This window comes from Copidosoma floridanum, unplaced genomic scaffold, assembly GCF_036245765.1.
Source record: "Copidosoma floridanum isolate Cflo_tuat_1 unplaced genomic scaffold, Cflo_Japanese_pri ptg000011l, whole genome shotgun sequence".
Classification (NCBI taxonomy): domain Eukaryota; kingdom Metazoa; phylum Arthropoda; class Insecta; order Hymenoptera; family Encyrtidae; genus Copidosoma; species Copidosoma floridanum.
Window position 1 is genome coordinate 5,291,927 of NW_028321888.1, and position 13,502 is coordinate 5,305,428.

Here is a 13,502-nt window from a genome sequence, read left to right on the forward strand (position 1 = left end):
CAGAAACATTGTGCTCGTGCACTGATCGACTAAGGATCACAGTAATTGTTCTTGTGTCAACGATTGGCCAACACTCTACAGTTTTCACACGATGTTTACCCTACAGCTGCCCGTAGTCGGAGCAGGATCACCGTCAAGTCTCGGTGCACATCATACTTTCATAACGTGTACGTGCTACTGCTCAAGACAGTCACGTTCTATCAGCCCCGAGTGCAACGGCCTACCCACAGCTGGCCTCATGTACGTGACCTGCAAATAGCTCACTGTCTGGATTCATTAGCTAGTGAGCCTAATAAAGTGCTACTAGGCGCTGCAGTGTACACCAAAATCCTACGACCATGTCTTCGTCAGTCGGGCCACTTTAGCTGCCATCAATACAGTTACTCATATTGCCCTTATACCCATGTAAGCCTTCTTGTCCAATACCTCTCTTATTTTCCCCTATGGTCTTCCTGTAGCCCTCCAGAGCCACCAAAACATAAGATTAATATGTGTTGTTTTGTCCGTGCTAAAAATTTACCTCCCACCCCACCCCCACACCTCCTACGGCACCCCTGATTTTACTCGTAGCACCTCATGTTTCCACTCGCTGACGAAAATCAATAAGTTACATAATTATTACATCTTGTTGTATAACTAACATACATACCTTATCACCCTTGTTAATCTTCTTTCGACCTCCCTGGATTTCCTTACAATATTCGATCTTTTATGTGTTCTTGGAAGGGCTGTTTCCGTTGTAAGCCAAGCCCAGAGCACGTCGAAAACAGATTTTGAAAAAGGATAAACAAGATATTTAAAAGTTGAAATTAAAAGTGTCATTTATTTATAATTAATTGGTATGTGTACATTTGCTAATTGAGTGGAGCGTTCAGCTCAGCAGCGGCGCTGACTTAGACTGACTGTTCCACGCAGAGCACTTTATACATATAAAATTTTATGCGAATGTTTAAGAAGCCTTAGTTTTAAGTAATATTATAGATTAGATAAGAATAGTTCATTTAGTCTCTGCAGATGACGGCTGTTATAAAGTTGGTTCCCAAAATCAGAAAAACAATGCAATTGGTTCCTGGCTCATAAAGATGCTTACTGGAGTTGGTTCCCGGATGTTTGAGAAGTATACTGGAATTGGTATCCAATACATAAAATCGTACAAAGAATTAAAAGAACATTTTGAACTTAAAATTCTCGCGAAAATAGGTGGACACTGTTCTCATGCTCATGATGATAATTGATCTATGTAATAATTGATCTTGTAAGGAACTGTATAGGTACATAGTATATAAAGCTTGACTAAAAGTAAACACGTGGTCGTTGATCTTGTAAGGAACTGTATAGTTATTGAGTGTACATAGTATATAAAGCTCGACTAAAAGTATATTCATAGAAGACAAACGGCACTTGCAGCTGATCATATTCTATTCTGGGCTGTCGACGTATGAAGAAGTGTTTCTTTTATAATTTTCAGCGTAAGTTTATTGACATTCTGTTCATTTCATATAACATTGTGTTTATCTGCATTGTACAAAAATACTCGTGTTATTTTAGCATGTGAAGAAGCAGCTGTAGTATTTGATTAGTTTACAAGTAATTTTGTTATTGTGTGAAATGGAAGTACATCTAAGTGAAAAAAGAAAAATAATTTTGCGTGTCAATAAGTATAAATTTGGATTTCAAAAAAGTTTTTAAAACGGCCTAGAACGTTGGACGTGCACATTCATGATTTCAAACAAAGCATTCATATTGCTATTAAACAAGTGTTGCCAGCAACCAATATTAGAGGGTGCAGGTTTCATTTAGGTCAAAGTTGGTGGCAAAAAATCCAGGAACTTGGGTTATGTCGTGATTATAAGACGAAAGAGTCTGAGATAGGCCAACTTAAAAAAAATTTTTTTGGATTATCTTTTTTGCACCCTGGCAGTGTTGACGACTGTTTTACTGAGGACTTCATGGCTATAATGTCAAACGACTCAAGAGTTGAAAATTTTTGCGACTACATACTTCAGAATAACGTTGCCACTGAATCACTTTTTCCACCAACAGTTTGGTCTCAATTTTCGTCATCACTTAGTAGAACTACAAACAGCTGTGAATCTTTCCATTCGCATTTCAATGAAATGTTTCATAGATCGCAACCAAATGTATTTTTGTTTGTTGAAGCGCTCAAGGCTATTCAGTATGAAGTGTACATTAAGATTCGCAGTACCAAAGACAAATCAAAAGAAACAAGGGACAAAGAAGACTTTCTAAGGATTAATGTGCTATTGCTAAAAACCGGATCTATATCTCGTTTTACATTCGTATAAACCGTATCAAAAAAGTTTTTACCAGTCGAAATATGTAAATAATTCTACGATTTAACCTGTGCACCCATAGCCGTCAAAATTTTTTTAAACACGCCAGCGTCAAAACGGCAAAAAGCTTTAAGAAAGTGTGACGGAAAAAGTATTGAACATATTAGTATGACAGACATTACACATCATTTTTATTGACGGGAACCAACTCCAGTATGAATTCTAATGAGCCGAGAACCAACTCCATAATGATTAGATCTGGAGAAATGCACCAGGAACCAATTCAGGATCGCCGCAGATAACCTATTAAGAGATTATAAACAATAAATCTCCTTTGAAATATAAATGTATAAATGTATCACAGTCTCTAGAGTGTTGTTTTAATCCAAGTAACGTAATGTATGAAAAATAAACAAGTAAATTCCAATAAATAACAATCATTTAAGTATCCAAGAAATTTCGCCTAGCAATTAAAAAAAACAATGAATTTTACGGCACATTTTAGCAGAAGTTTACTTTAAACTGAACATTATATTTTTTATACATAGTTTTAAACGCTTTACAAATCTTGTGGTATGATTCGTACCATGAGAAATTGTTTAATCAATATTTATTTGTATTGATTTATGTTTACAATAAAATCTTTATAAATACTTTGATGAATGTAAGTCTTTGAAATTAACCCTGAAGAAAAGTTTTTTCACACATTTTATTTTAAATTTCAAAAAGATAAATCGTATTTTGGCACTTTTACACATTTAAAAAAATTTTAATGTTTTGAAAATATGAATGTCACATATCTTATAAATTATTTTACTAATAAATAAAGCAGAGTCTCCAAATTGTTGTAATTGCTATCTTCGAAATGATAAAAAATTTGCATACCGTATCTTAAAACTTCCTAGATGGTTTTTGCATAGTTTAAAAAGTTGTTTTAAAAAAATTAATGTTAGCAGTAAATGAGCTCAAAGGTTTGCAAAAAATGCAAAGCATATCAAGCCAAAAATACATATTGCGTTTCTCAACTTTAGAATGGGCTAGAGCAATTCCAGAAGCGAAAAAATTTTTTGCCCGTTTTTTGCTCAAACCATGTGCCATTTACTATTTTATAGCTGATCTTTTAAGGACTCAAAAGCAATCAAAAAGACCCTTTTTGCGAGTATCAAACCAGCAGTACATGTCGTGTTTCTTGACTTTGGAACGAGCTAGAGTAAATCTGCAAGCAACAAAATTTGTTGCTCGTTTGTTGATCAAACCATATGCCATTAACTATTTCGTCACTGATCTTTTAACGACCCAAATTTAAAAGGGCCCTTTTTGCAAATATCTAACGATGTGATCTGTATGGAATTTGGCACTGTATAAATGCCTCATAGGGCATCGGACTATGCTAAATTTCAGTGAGTCCAATGCTTTTTTAAAGAAAAATAGACTACTGACTACTGGCTTATATTTGATTAGTCATTGCCATCAAAAGTTTTGAATGTATTTATTTATCTTAAAATGTATGATGTTATTGATTAAGACACATAATGTAGTTTAATGCGGAAAAATTTTAAAAATAAAATTTTGAAAAAACATAGCTAAAAAATAAATTAAATGAGTAGGCAATATACTTACATGGAGATAAAAAAATGGTTGAAAGTTATTTACTTAATTAAATTATAAAAAACATTAGGATTTCATGAAATTTTGGGGGTTGGCCCCTGATGCTCGTAGGGGGTAGAGTCCTGTAGTTGTATATAAAATTTGAAGGAAAGGTGAACTCCAGGTGATTTTATTTTGTGTATCACAAATATATTGGATGATTGTAGTTTATTTTATAAAAAACTTTAAGAGTGCCTATGAAAAAAAAAATTATTTATTAAGTGTAGTAGATCCTACTACAACTTATGCTTTTACATAAGAGAAACATATAAAAGGATACAACTATTTTAAATGAAGCTAAAACTCGTTGCTCTGCCGCATTAAAAGTTCTTAAAAAAAAATTTTTCCAAAGTTGAATTAAATAAGCTTGATTGAGCTTAAGTCCTTTTCATTTATACGTCCAATTACAGCAAATGTAATAAAATTACATTACAGATGTAAAATACGAATTGGTAATGAAAAAGCTGCAAGTATTAATTGGTTAAGCGATTTTTAAAGTAAAATGATCCTGCAAGAATTTTGCTTTTACACGTCAAGTGTGCAATATCTGATCAATTTTCGTGTGGCACCATAGTTACAAACAATGATCTGTTTATAGTAATCATGTTGCGGTTATAAGGAAATGGTAATTTTCGTACCTGGTGGTGCGTCTCCAGGACAACCTTTAAGCCCGAGGGATTTGTGAAGCAGGATCTGAGGGAATCTTTGTGCTTGTCCTGGTTGGATGTGCACCAGTTGTGAACTTTATTTTTCCTTCTAGAAGCGCAGTAAACGTCCAAATGTTTGAAAAAAGGCCCAAAGAAAAAATAAAATTTTTACAAAGCCTAAAAATAAAAATTTGAGAGTCCTTCGAGAGTTTTTCGTAACATTCGCAGATGTGCATATAGCAACGAATTTCTGCGGCTCTTTTCAACAAGTTTGTGAAACCACCTATCTTCGTGTTATCAATTGTCATGAAATTGAACTAAAATATTAAACAGTTCTTTAGTAAATATGGCCTGTCAGACTTGTAAAACATGACGGTTCCCAATTATTCATGGATGTGTAAGGATCAAATAATTAACAAAAAAAATTTTATAGTTCTTTGCAACAGTTTTGTGCCTCTTAGAAAATGGATGTAGTTCATTATGCCTACTATCCAAATATAATCCATTTATGTTTGAGATAACATAGGGCTGTTGAAAAATAAATACTTTTTTCGAAGTTTTGGTATCTGCGTAAGAAAAATGTCATCATAATATGAAATTTGCTGCAACCTACCGGCCAGGAATAAAAATAAGGTAAAAGTATCATTTTCGACTTAGACTTTAATTTCATGTTACAGTAGGAAAACAGCATCTATTTCAATAACTGGTAAACATGAAAAGTATTTATCTAATATAATTTATATAATACTTTCTAGACCCAAAAAAAATTATTGACAGTTTGTCGATCAAGAGAAGAAATTGCTTTTAATGATGAGAATAAATCACATTGAAAATAATGTAAAAGTTTATAGGCCATGTAAAGAGTGATTTTAAAGGAGTTGGTTTAAAACAAATGTTTCGTAAGGTACAAACTTCTACTACAAATCAAACGGTATAATTTTTTTCTGCGGTTGCTTAAGACTTTTTAATTCTGAGTCCTCAAAAGATCAGTGACAAAGTATTAAATGGCACATTGTTTAAGCAACAAACGAGCAATACATTTTTTCCCTTGCGGATTTTCTCTAGCCCATTCTGAAGTCGAGATACGTAGTTTGTGCTGCTGGCTTGATATCAAGCTAGGAAAACTTCTTATATCTTCATTCTGTAAATAGCAATATGTTGAAATGTGAAATTTCACGACTTTTTTGCTGAAAATTCCTTGTATGATACCGAAATATCAAGCTGCACGAAAAGATAGGTTTAAAGCAAAATTCTAACACAGCCGAAAGATTGCCTATTTTAGATGTATTTAAAAATAGTGTGTACAAAAAATTTCAAAAATTACAAAGGCCATTCGTCGAGAAAATTGGTGCCAGCTGTAACATTGCTATGGTATAATTTATTGGATACAATTTAGATTTCTCTATATCAATCCATGCACAGTGCAATTCTCTTAATTGTAGTTATTATTAAGCAGAGGGAGCAGAGAATATAGAAATTTTTCCAAAAGGCTTTGTTATGATTTATTAATAGAGTGAATTTCGTTTGGAGAATAAATTGAATCTTTATTTTGTACTTGTACTTGTGCATTTCAAAAACAAATACTTTTTTTCTATTTACGAGTCTATGATTGATTGTGTGTCTGTAAATGAGAACACTTTATTTTAAAATAAATTACAATGCTCATGTAACAACTAAACAATTACACTTCTCAGTTTTTTAAGCTATTGTAAGATGTACGTATATTTTTCGTACACATATTGAAAGAAATTATATGCATAATTTGCATAAGACAATTCTCGCACTTGTATAATTGACTCTAGCCAAGACCAATGCAAGAAAATCTTGATATTTTTAACATTAACAATGCCACGTACATGTGTGAACGGTTGGTCCTCATTTTAAAAACTCAGGACACTTTTGCCAGGTGGTCATTACTTGAATAATAAATTGTCTTATCTACTCTTGATACATAACAAAAAGTTATACATTGTACAAAATTAATAGAGTTATCATGACTTGAGAATTGGCAATAAAATTTACATTGAGCTCACTTTTCAGTGACAATTTATGGCCCCAATCCTGTGCTGCTATATACTTTTTTTCGGAGATACACACTTTTGGCCAGCTAGCTTGATGTGCCGATCGGCAAAAATCATGTCGTGGTTTCCTAGGGACGGCAACAAATTCGGCATTAGGGTTATCTTTTAGCAACAAACAAGTGACAAATTATGGCCTTAATCCCGTTCTGCTATCCCCTTTTTATCTGGAAATACGCACTTGTGGCCAGCTAGCGTAACGTGAAGCTAGCATTTTCATGAATATTAATAGAGCGTAATGAGTGACAACATCGTTTTGTCGTAACAAATTAACGATAAATAATAGACCTGACTCTGATTGTTGCATAAGGTTTTGGCCAGCAAGCTTGAAATACCTGCCTTGTGGCAAAATTGACGTATTCTAACAGACCAGGTAAATGATTTGTAAGAAACTCTAAGTAGGTCCGTCCAGTAATTTTAGTCCAATAATTCATTAAAAAAGTAGGATCCAATCAAATTACTTTTGACTATTCCACACTACACCATTACCTTCCATCGTCTTTGATAATCCACAGGTTTGTACCAGTGAGGATTCTCATCTGACCAATTGTGACTGTTAAATCTATTGAGCTGTCCATCACGATAAAATTAAGCTTCATCAGAGATAAGTACGGATCTGAAGAACTAGGACTTATCTTAAATGATACGTAAAACCCATTTACAAAAATTTACACACGTTTTTATTTGCTGCAGTAATAAATATTGCGTAAGGGTAATGTGATAGGGGTGATAATAAAAGGCTCTCAAAATTCTAGAAGCTGTACTTTTTGGTACACTAAGTTCTCTTTCGATTTGTTAAGTACTGATATGAGGGCCAAGATGAACATAAAAAATGCTATAATACTTAAAAATTAATATTAAAAGCGTGAGGGGCTTAAAAACTTCAAGTTCTAAGGTAATAAACACCGACTTCAGTAGATGTTTGTTAAAGAAGGGCAATATTTAATGCAAAATAAATCATGAATTCGGAGTCTACAGTATAATAGTTTATGATTTACTAGCAGAAAATGTGCTCATGCAGGTTTCTAATAAGGGGCAGATTTTAAAAATATGTGTGGCCTTAAATTGATTATTTTTTTACTTCGCGCAAAGACATCATGCATTTAAACGAAATTTTAGTCTGAAATGTTCAGGCGCGTCGTTTCATATTTTTTTTAGATATGAAGTTCTCCAAGCGCCCGAAGTCGAGTAACCTTGTAAAGTTAAATTCACAAGGCCAAAAATCGAGTAGCCATGTAATCTCAATTTCCAAGCGTCTAGAACCCTAAGAATTGGAACTCTTTCTTATGTCGTCCAGTGCTTTAAATTTAGCTTTTAGATTTAGCTTTTTAGAAGTTTAGATCTTAAACACTTAGCACTTAAAATTACAGGTTTTTTCGGTTTTGATGTTGACTAAAAGACTAAGTTAACTAAAGACGGCCACTATTAAACCAAGTCAGTCATTTACTGGCAGTCGTCACGAGCGGAGTTGTTCTTCGCAAAGGCTGGGAACCCCAGTGACCGACGATCCTATATTACCCTCTCGACTTTAAGCATTCAACCGGGAATCACCGATCCTCTCCAAGGTCTGCGCTGGGCGAACCTAACACCTATGAAGGGAAAAAAAACTTAGCCAACGGGACAGTCTCCAACGGAAAAGCACCACGAACCAATCTCCGCATGTTCGATTACCAAAATAACTGAGTCTGCAAAAAAAAGTGCTTTAGACACCAACGTCTTCGACGTTATACCAGGAGACGTTGGGAAATATCTCTGCAACTAGCTCCAAAGCTTCGGACTTAGTAATTTTTCTCCCGATCAGTCTGGGGCTTCAGCAGCAGGCCAGAAAAGATCACTCTGAGGTATCCAGGCCGTCATAATTGCTGTAAACTTTGTTCAAGAAAGAGTTTACTTAAGAAGCTCACCAATCTTTTTTAGGGCCATTGGACGTCGAATTACCTTGCCAACATATACTTTAGAACTTAACAAAGTTGACAGAAAACAGCCTTTAGGGGTCACAAAAGTCTTAAGCATGCAAAAAGTCACAACAGAGTGAATTGAAAGAAAAACTTTAAATGTATCTTATAAATACAATTTCAGGCTTCAAGAAACTGACGCAGAAAATTTATCGAGATTGATTCGCGATCGAACAGCAGCTTCAAAATCGACAAATAAAGAATCCATTATGTGAGAGATCATCTTTTCATTGTACCCTCACAGTAATCCCTGAAATCTTTAATGATCTAAATTCAGATTTTTAAAGAAGTAGAAAATTTATTTGTGTTTTTGTGACGGTAAAAAATGTAGAGCTTATGCTCCAGGACTGCGTTGCTCTGGTAATAAAGTTGTGAGATAAGAGAAAAAATTTTTTTTTTTAATATATATTTTTTGGGAGTTTTAAATCTTAACAGCTTTAAAAAATAGCCCTTTTTGTAGATTTTCATAGACGGAAAAAACTGCAAATCAGCGGCCCTTTAATGCCAACGATTATTTTATGGCACAAGAAATGCTAAGCATATTTCAGCATAGTTATATATATATATTTTTTTTACGCTTATTATTTGACCAAATAAACTGTATGGATTCCGAACAAATATGTTTTTAATAAGAAGATTTTTTTTCTGAGAAGAGTCAGGAACAGATGTAAAATTTCTAACTGGAAACGTTTTACATTACATGTTAACACACGACGGTGTTCTATTTAGTAAGTCTCGAGGGAAGCCGAGACGGAAGGGGCTACTAGTATATTTATACACATCTATGTGTACGTGCATGTGTACACGTATACGCATACGTATACAAATAGATACAGTTACTATGATATGTATACAAAGATGTATGTATATGTACGTATATATACGTAGAAACACATAAATACATATATTTACATACTTACATACACATGTAGATCAATCGACACATGTATACTCTACAGTACACGCTACATCCCTTTATAGATACATACACATCTACACGCTCAAACGTTCACAGTCAAAAGGTCTTTTTGTCTTCCTTGCTCTCCTCGGCTTATCTTGCCATATTTCCTTAAGCCCTCTCACGCCCTTCCCCAACAGCGCTATAAAGTACGCGTGGAGTGAAAGATCTTACAGTTATTCGTTACGTTGGTTTTTTCGTGTTAAGTCCACTTTTCCGAGCTGAAGTTAGAGGTACAGCTTTAAAAAGCGTTCTAAACGCTGACATCTCTAGCATAATACCAAGACACGTTCGGCGAAAGCACAACCAGCCCTAATGCTTTACAGAGGTGTGGCCCATTTTTTAACTAACCTGGCGCTACCAAAGCCTTGTTTACGTAGCAGGCCAAATAAAGTGGCAGATCTATGCCACTGACAGAACGTCAGTTCTGGTTTGCACCTCATCGATCCGCAGCTGACTTTCCATTGCTGAACTGAATAAAGACTGATAAAAAATATCACCATTAGGGTCATCATAAATCTAAACGTTCCTTCAACCACCATTAATATCACTAGTTTAGGGCTATATAAAGTTGAATTACCTCGCTTGCCAATATATTTTTTTCAACTACTTTAGGCAAATATTATTGCATATATTTTGAAGCAAATTTTAATAATGATTTGTTCACCAGTAGACTGGTATATATAAAGCTGTACCCTTTCAAACCAAGTCATTCATTTATTGACAGACGTCATAAATGGAGCTGTTAGACGTGAGGCTAAAAACTCTGGCCATTGACGGCCCCATTCTATCTCGTATTTTCCGATCCTTTTCGAAATCTGCGCTCAGCGAATCAAATAGCAAAGCGATAAAAAACGAACAAACTTGATCTAACAGGAAAGTTTTTAACAAGCTAATGACATAAACCGATCTTCCCCTTGGATCGCTAAAACGAATGAGTTCCACGAAAGGAAAAAGTGCTTTAAATTCTAACGTCTCCGACGTAACACCAGGAGACGTTGGAAAAAAACACTATGACTAGCTCCAACGTTTTAAAGCAGCATTTTTTCCTTCTGACTAGTGTGGTGCTATAAATGTAGGCCAAAAAAGACAACGTTGAGGCATCAAGGTAGTCACATTTGGTGAAAACTTCAGTTAAAAAAGGGTTTTGTTCACCGGTAATTTTTAAGACCACAAAACGTTGTACTACTTTGCCAACAATAAGTTATATTTAGTTGGCAAAAAAAGCCATTTTTGTTAACAAAAACTTTTAGTAATGCCTAGAGTTGCAAGACAGTGAGTTGGAAAGAAAACTTTCAAAGCTTTAAATGTATAATAGGTGTTGAGAAACTGACGCAGGGCATACATTAAGATTGAAATAGTAGCATTAAAACCGATGAGTAAATAATCTATTTCGTGACACATTAGCTTTCTATTACAACCCTGACATTGTTTGCTTCAATCTCTCAGCTGTTCAAATAGGTGGAATGATACGTAGGTATTTAGTGTGGTGCTAAAAAATGGATAGATACGTCTCAAGGGCTTTGTTGCTTTGATGGTATAGTTTTATGATTAAAAAAAAAAATTTTGTAGTATATTATTATCAGTCCTCAAACTTTACAGTTTTGAACAGCCTTTTTTATATATTATAACGTAAGTAGTGTAATGTGTGACTCAACGGCTCTTTTTAGGGCCAACAAGTGTTTCGTAGCGTAAGGAATGTACGGTACTTTTTAACACCATTACACTTTCTTACAGCTTATTATTCGACCACAACTGCATGGATCCTAAACAAAAAATTTTTATTAGAATGTTGTTTATTCCGAGATAGGTAACGAATGTTTTAAATACACTGCTAATTTATCAAAACCTTGTCTTTGGGATATGCTATCTTAACAGACTCTCAAAGTTCATCGTTAGATTAAAAAAAAGTAGCAATATTTTTAAGTTACTATGTAGATGCTGCTGTGTACACTTTTTTTAAAAAATAGTTATCCTATATCTGAAACATCTAATTAAATGTAACCGTACATAGTCTCATGCCCTAATAGTTGTTTAATAAGCTTATTAAACATCATACGTACTTAGATTATAGTTACGAATAAATGAAATAACTAAAGTCAAAATGTATTCTATGATTTATCTTTGTATGCTGAGGGCTAGTGTGTAGAGCACGCAAGGAGTGGAGCCCCGCTAGTGCATATATATATATATATATATATATATATATATACTATCGGGGCTACGCCTTCCTGCACGCTCCATGCTCTAACTCCCTACGTTAAAATTAATTAGTAAAATTGAAAAGTTTGTCATTTATTTATTTTTTATTTTTTACAATTTTTCATCAAAAAATAAGCTCATAATAAATATTAACGCGTTGAATTTAAAGATAAAATATTAAAACATGATGATTATTATAATTTTAGCAATACTTCAGACAAATCAATTATTTATTATAAGCTGGTCTTAGCGTTCTCTGCACGTCATTGCCATCGTCAAAGAGTTATGAGAAGTAAATTATAAATACTATATGTACTATATCAAAGGATTTAAAGGTAATGTTGTTGGATATACTTTTGAGACTTTTCACTTTATCAACTACCTTTGTTTGAGAAGTTTTTGTTAATAATTAAATTTATTTTTATTTAGTCAGAAACTTATGGAATATAAGAAATTTAAACTGTGGTTTTTTGTACAGTGGAGGTGAGGTGTTGACAAATATAAAAAATAACAGATATCCAAGAAAAATTCTAACTTTTTCTTGAAGGGGGTGGCGAATCCTCCTGTCCCTATCATTTAGTAATCTCACGAAAAATCATAAGTTTATTTAGGGAGTGTGAAGGGGCTGTGGGGTAATTATTTTATAATAACCCTATGATAAAGTATGTTTATGATACATTCTAAGTTTTTGTAGAAATATGTAAGGGAAGGAAGTGGAGTTGGAAAATTACTCCATATCTACACTTTTTTAACATGTTTTTTTAAGAACAGGCTTATTATAATATTTTTTCTTGTATTGTGGGGGGGGGGGTTTGAAGAGAAGCTGTGGAGGGGCTGTAGAGGGACCATAGGGGATGTTAGGGGATGTGTAGACAGCCCCACTAAAATTATTATATAACATAGGAAGATATATATATATATATATTTCATTTTCAAGAAAAAAATGATAAGTTTGTCCAAAAGTTACAGAAAAAATCGATTGCTGGACTTGTAGCTCAATATCCGAAAACTCCGATTAAACGCTAAAAATTATACCGAATCACGGTAAGTTTTTCTGTGCAAATTTTATGACGCAGAAAGACAAACTTAATATCTGGAATATTTTTTTGTAGATGAAAAAAAGGTGCACATTTAAACTATACAATTATTGTGTCAGCAAGAAAAAATAATAATAAGAACAATTTAAAATGATCAAAAAAACAATGAACAAATAAACAATGAAAAAAACAATAGTCTGTCATTTACTTTCACGAACTCTTTATTATAATTACCATTAATCTTTCAGGGTTACCAGTCGTCCACTGGTCTTGCAACTATACCCATTACTCAGTATCAAGCACAGTCATCTTCAACCAATTCTTCTAATCATAATACTTCTTACATAAGTTCGGGATACCATAACGCTGCAACATTTAAATCTTCGTCTCAGGCTTATCAACAATCAAATACAACGTTCACCACTTCAATGAGCCAAGCGTCTAATGCATACTCTAATACTGTCCAATCAGTAAGTAACGTCAGAGAATTTTGCATATACTTATTTTTACGTAATGGATTTTTCTACTTAGAAGCATTAACTGTACCAGTCAGTTAATGGTCTACATCTAATAAACAGCTTATAGTATAGCTTGTTGCAATGGTTTAATAATAATGAACAATACATCAATTTTTATTGTAGCAATCTGTGTGTTATTTTTTTACGTAAACTTAAGTTGTGACGT

The 13,502-nt window shown here is 33.7% G+C and overlaps 1 protein-coding gene across 4 annotated transcripts in view; it reads left to right on the forward strand.

Moving 5' to 3' along the window:
• The window catches only part of lig (ubiquitin-associated protein-like lingerer), a 543,185-nt gene that overhangs the window by 354,887 nt on the left and 174,796 nt on the right, over positions 1–13,502 (forward strand). For all 4 annotated transcript variants that reach the window (XM_089590028.1, XM_089590031.1, XM_089590030.1 and 1 more), the window contains one exon: positions 13,067–13,288. In XM_089590028.1, the coding sequence (XP_089446154.1) occupies positions 13,067–13,288 (222 nt within the window). The remainder of the gene's footprint in view (positions 1–13,066; positions 13,289–13,502) is intronic.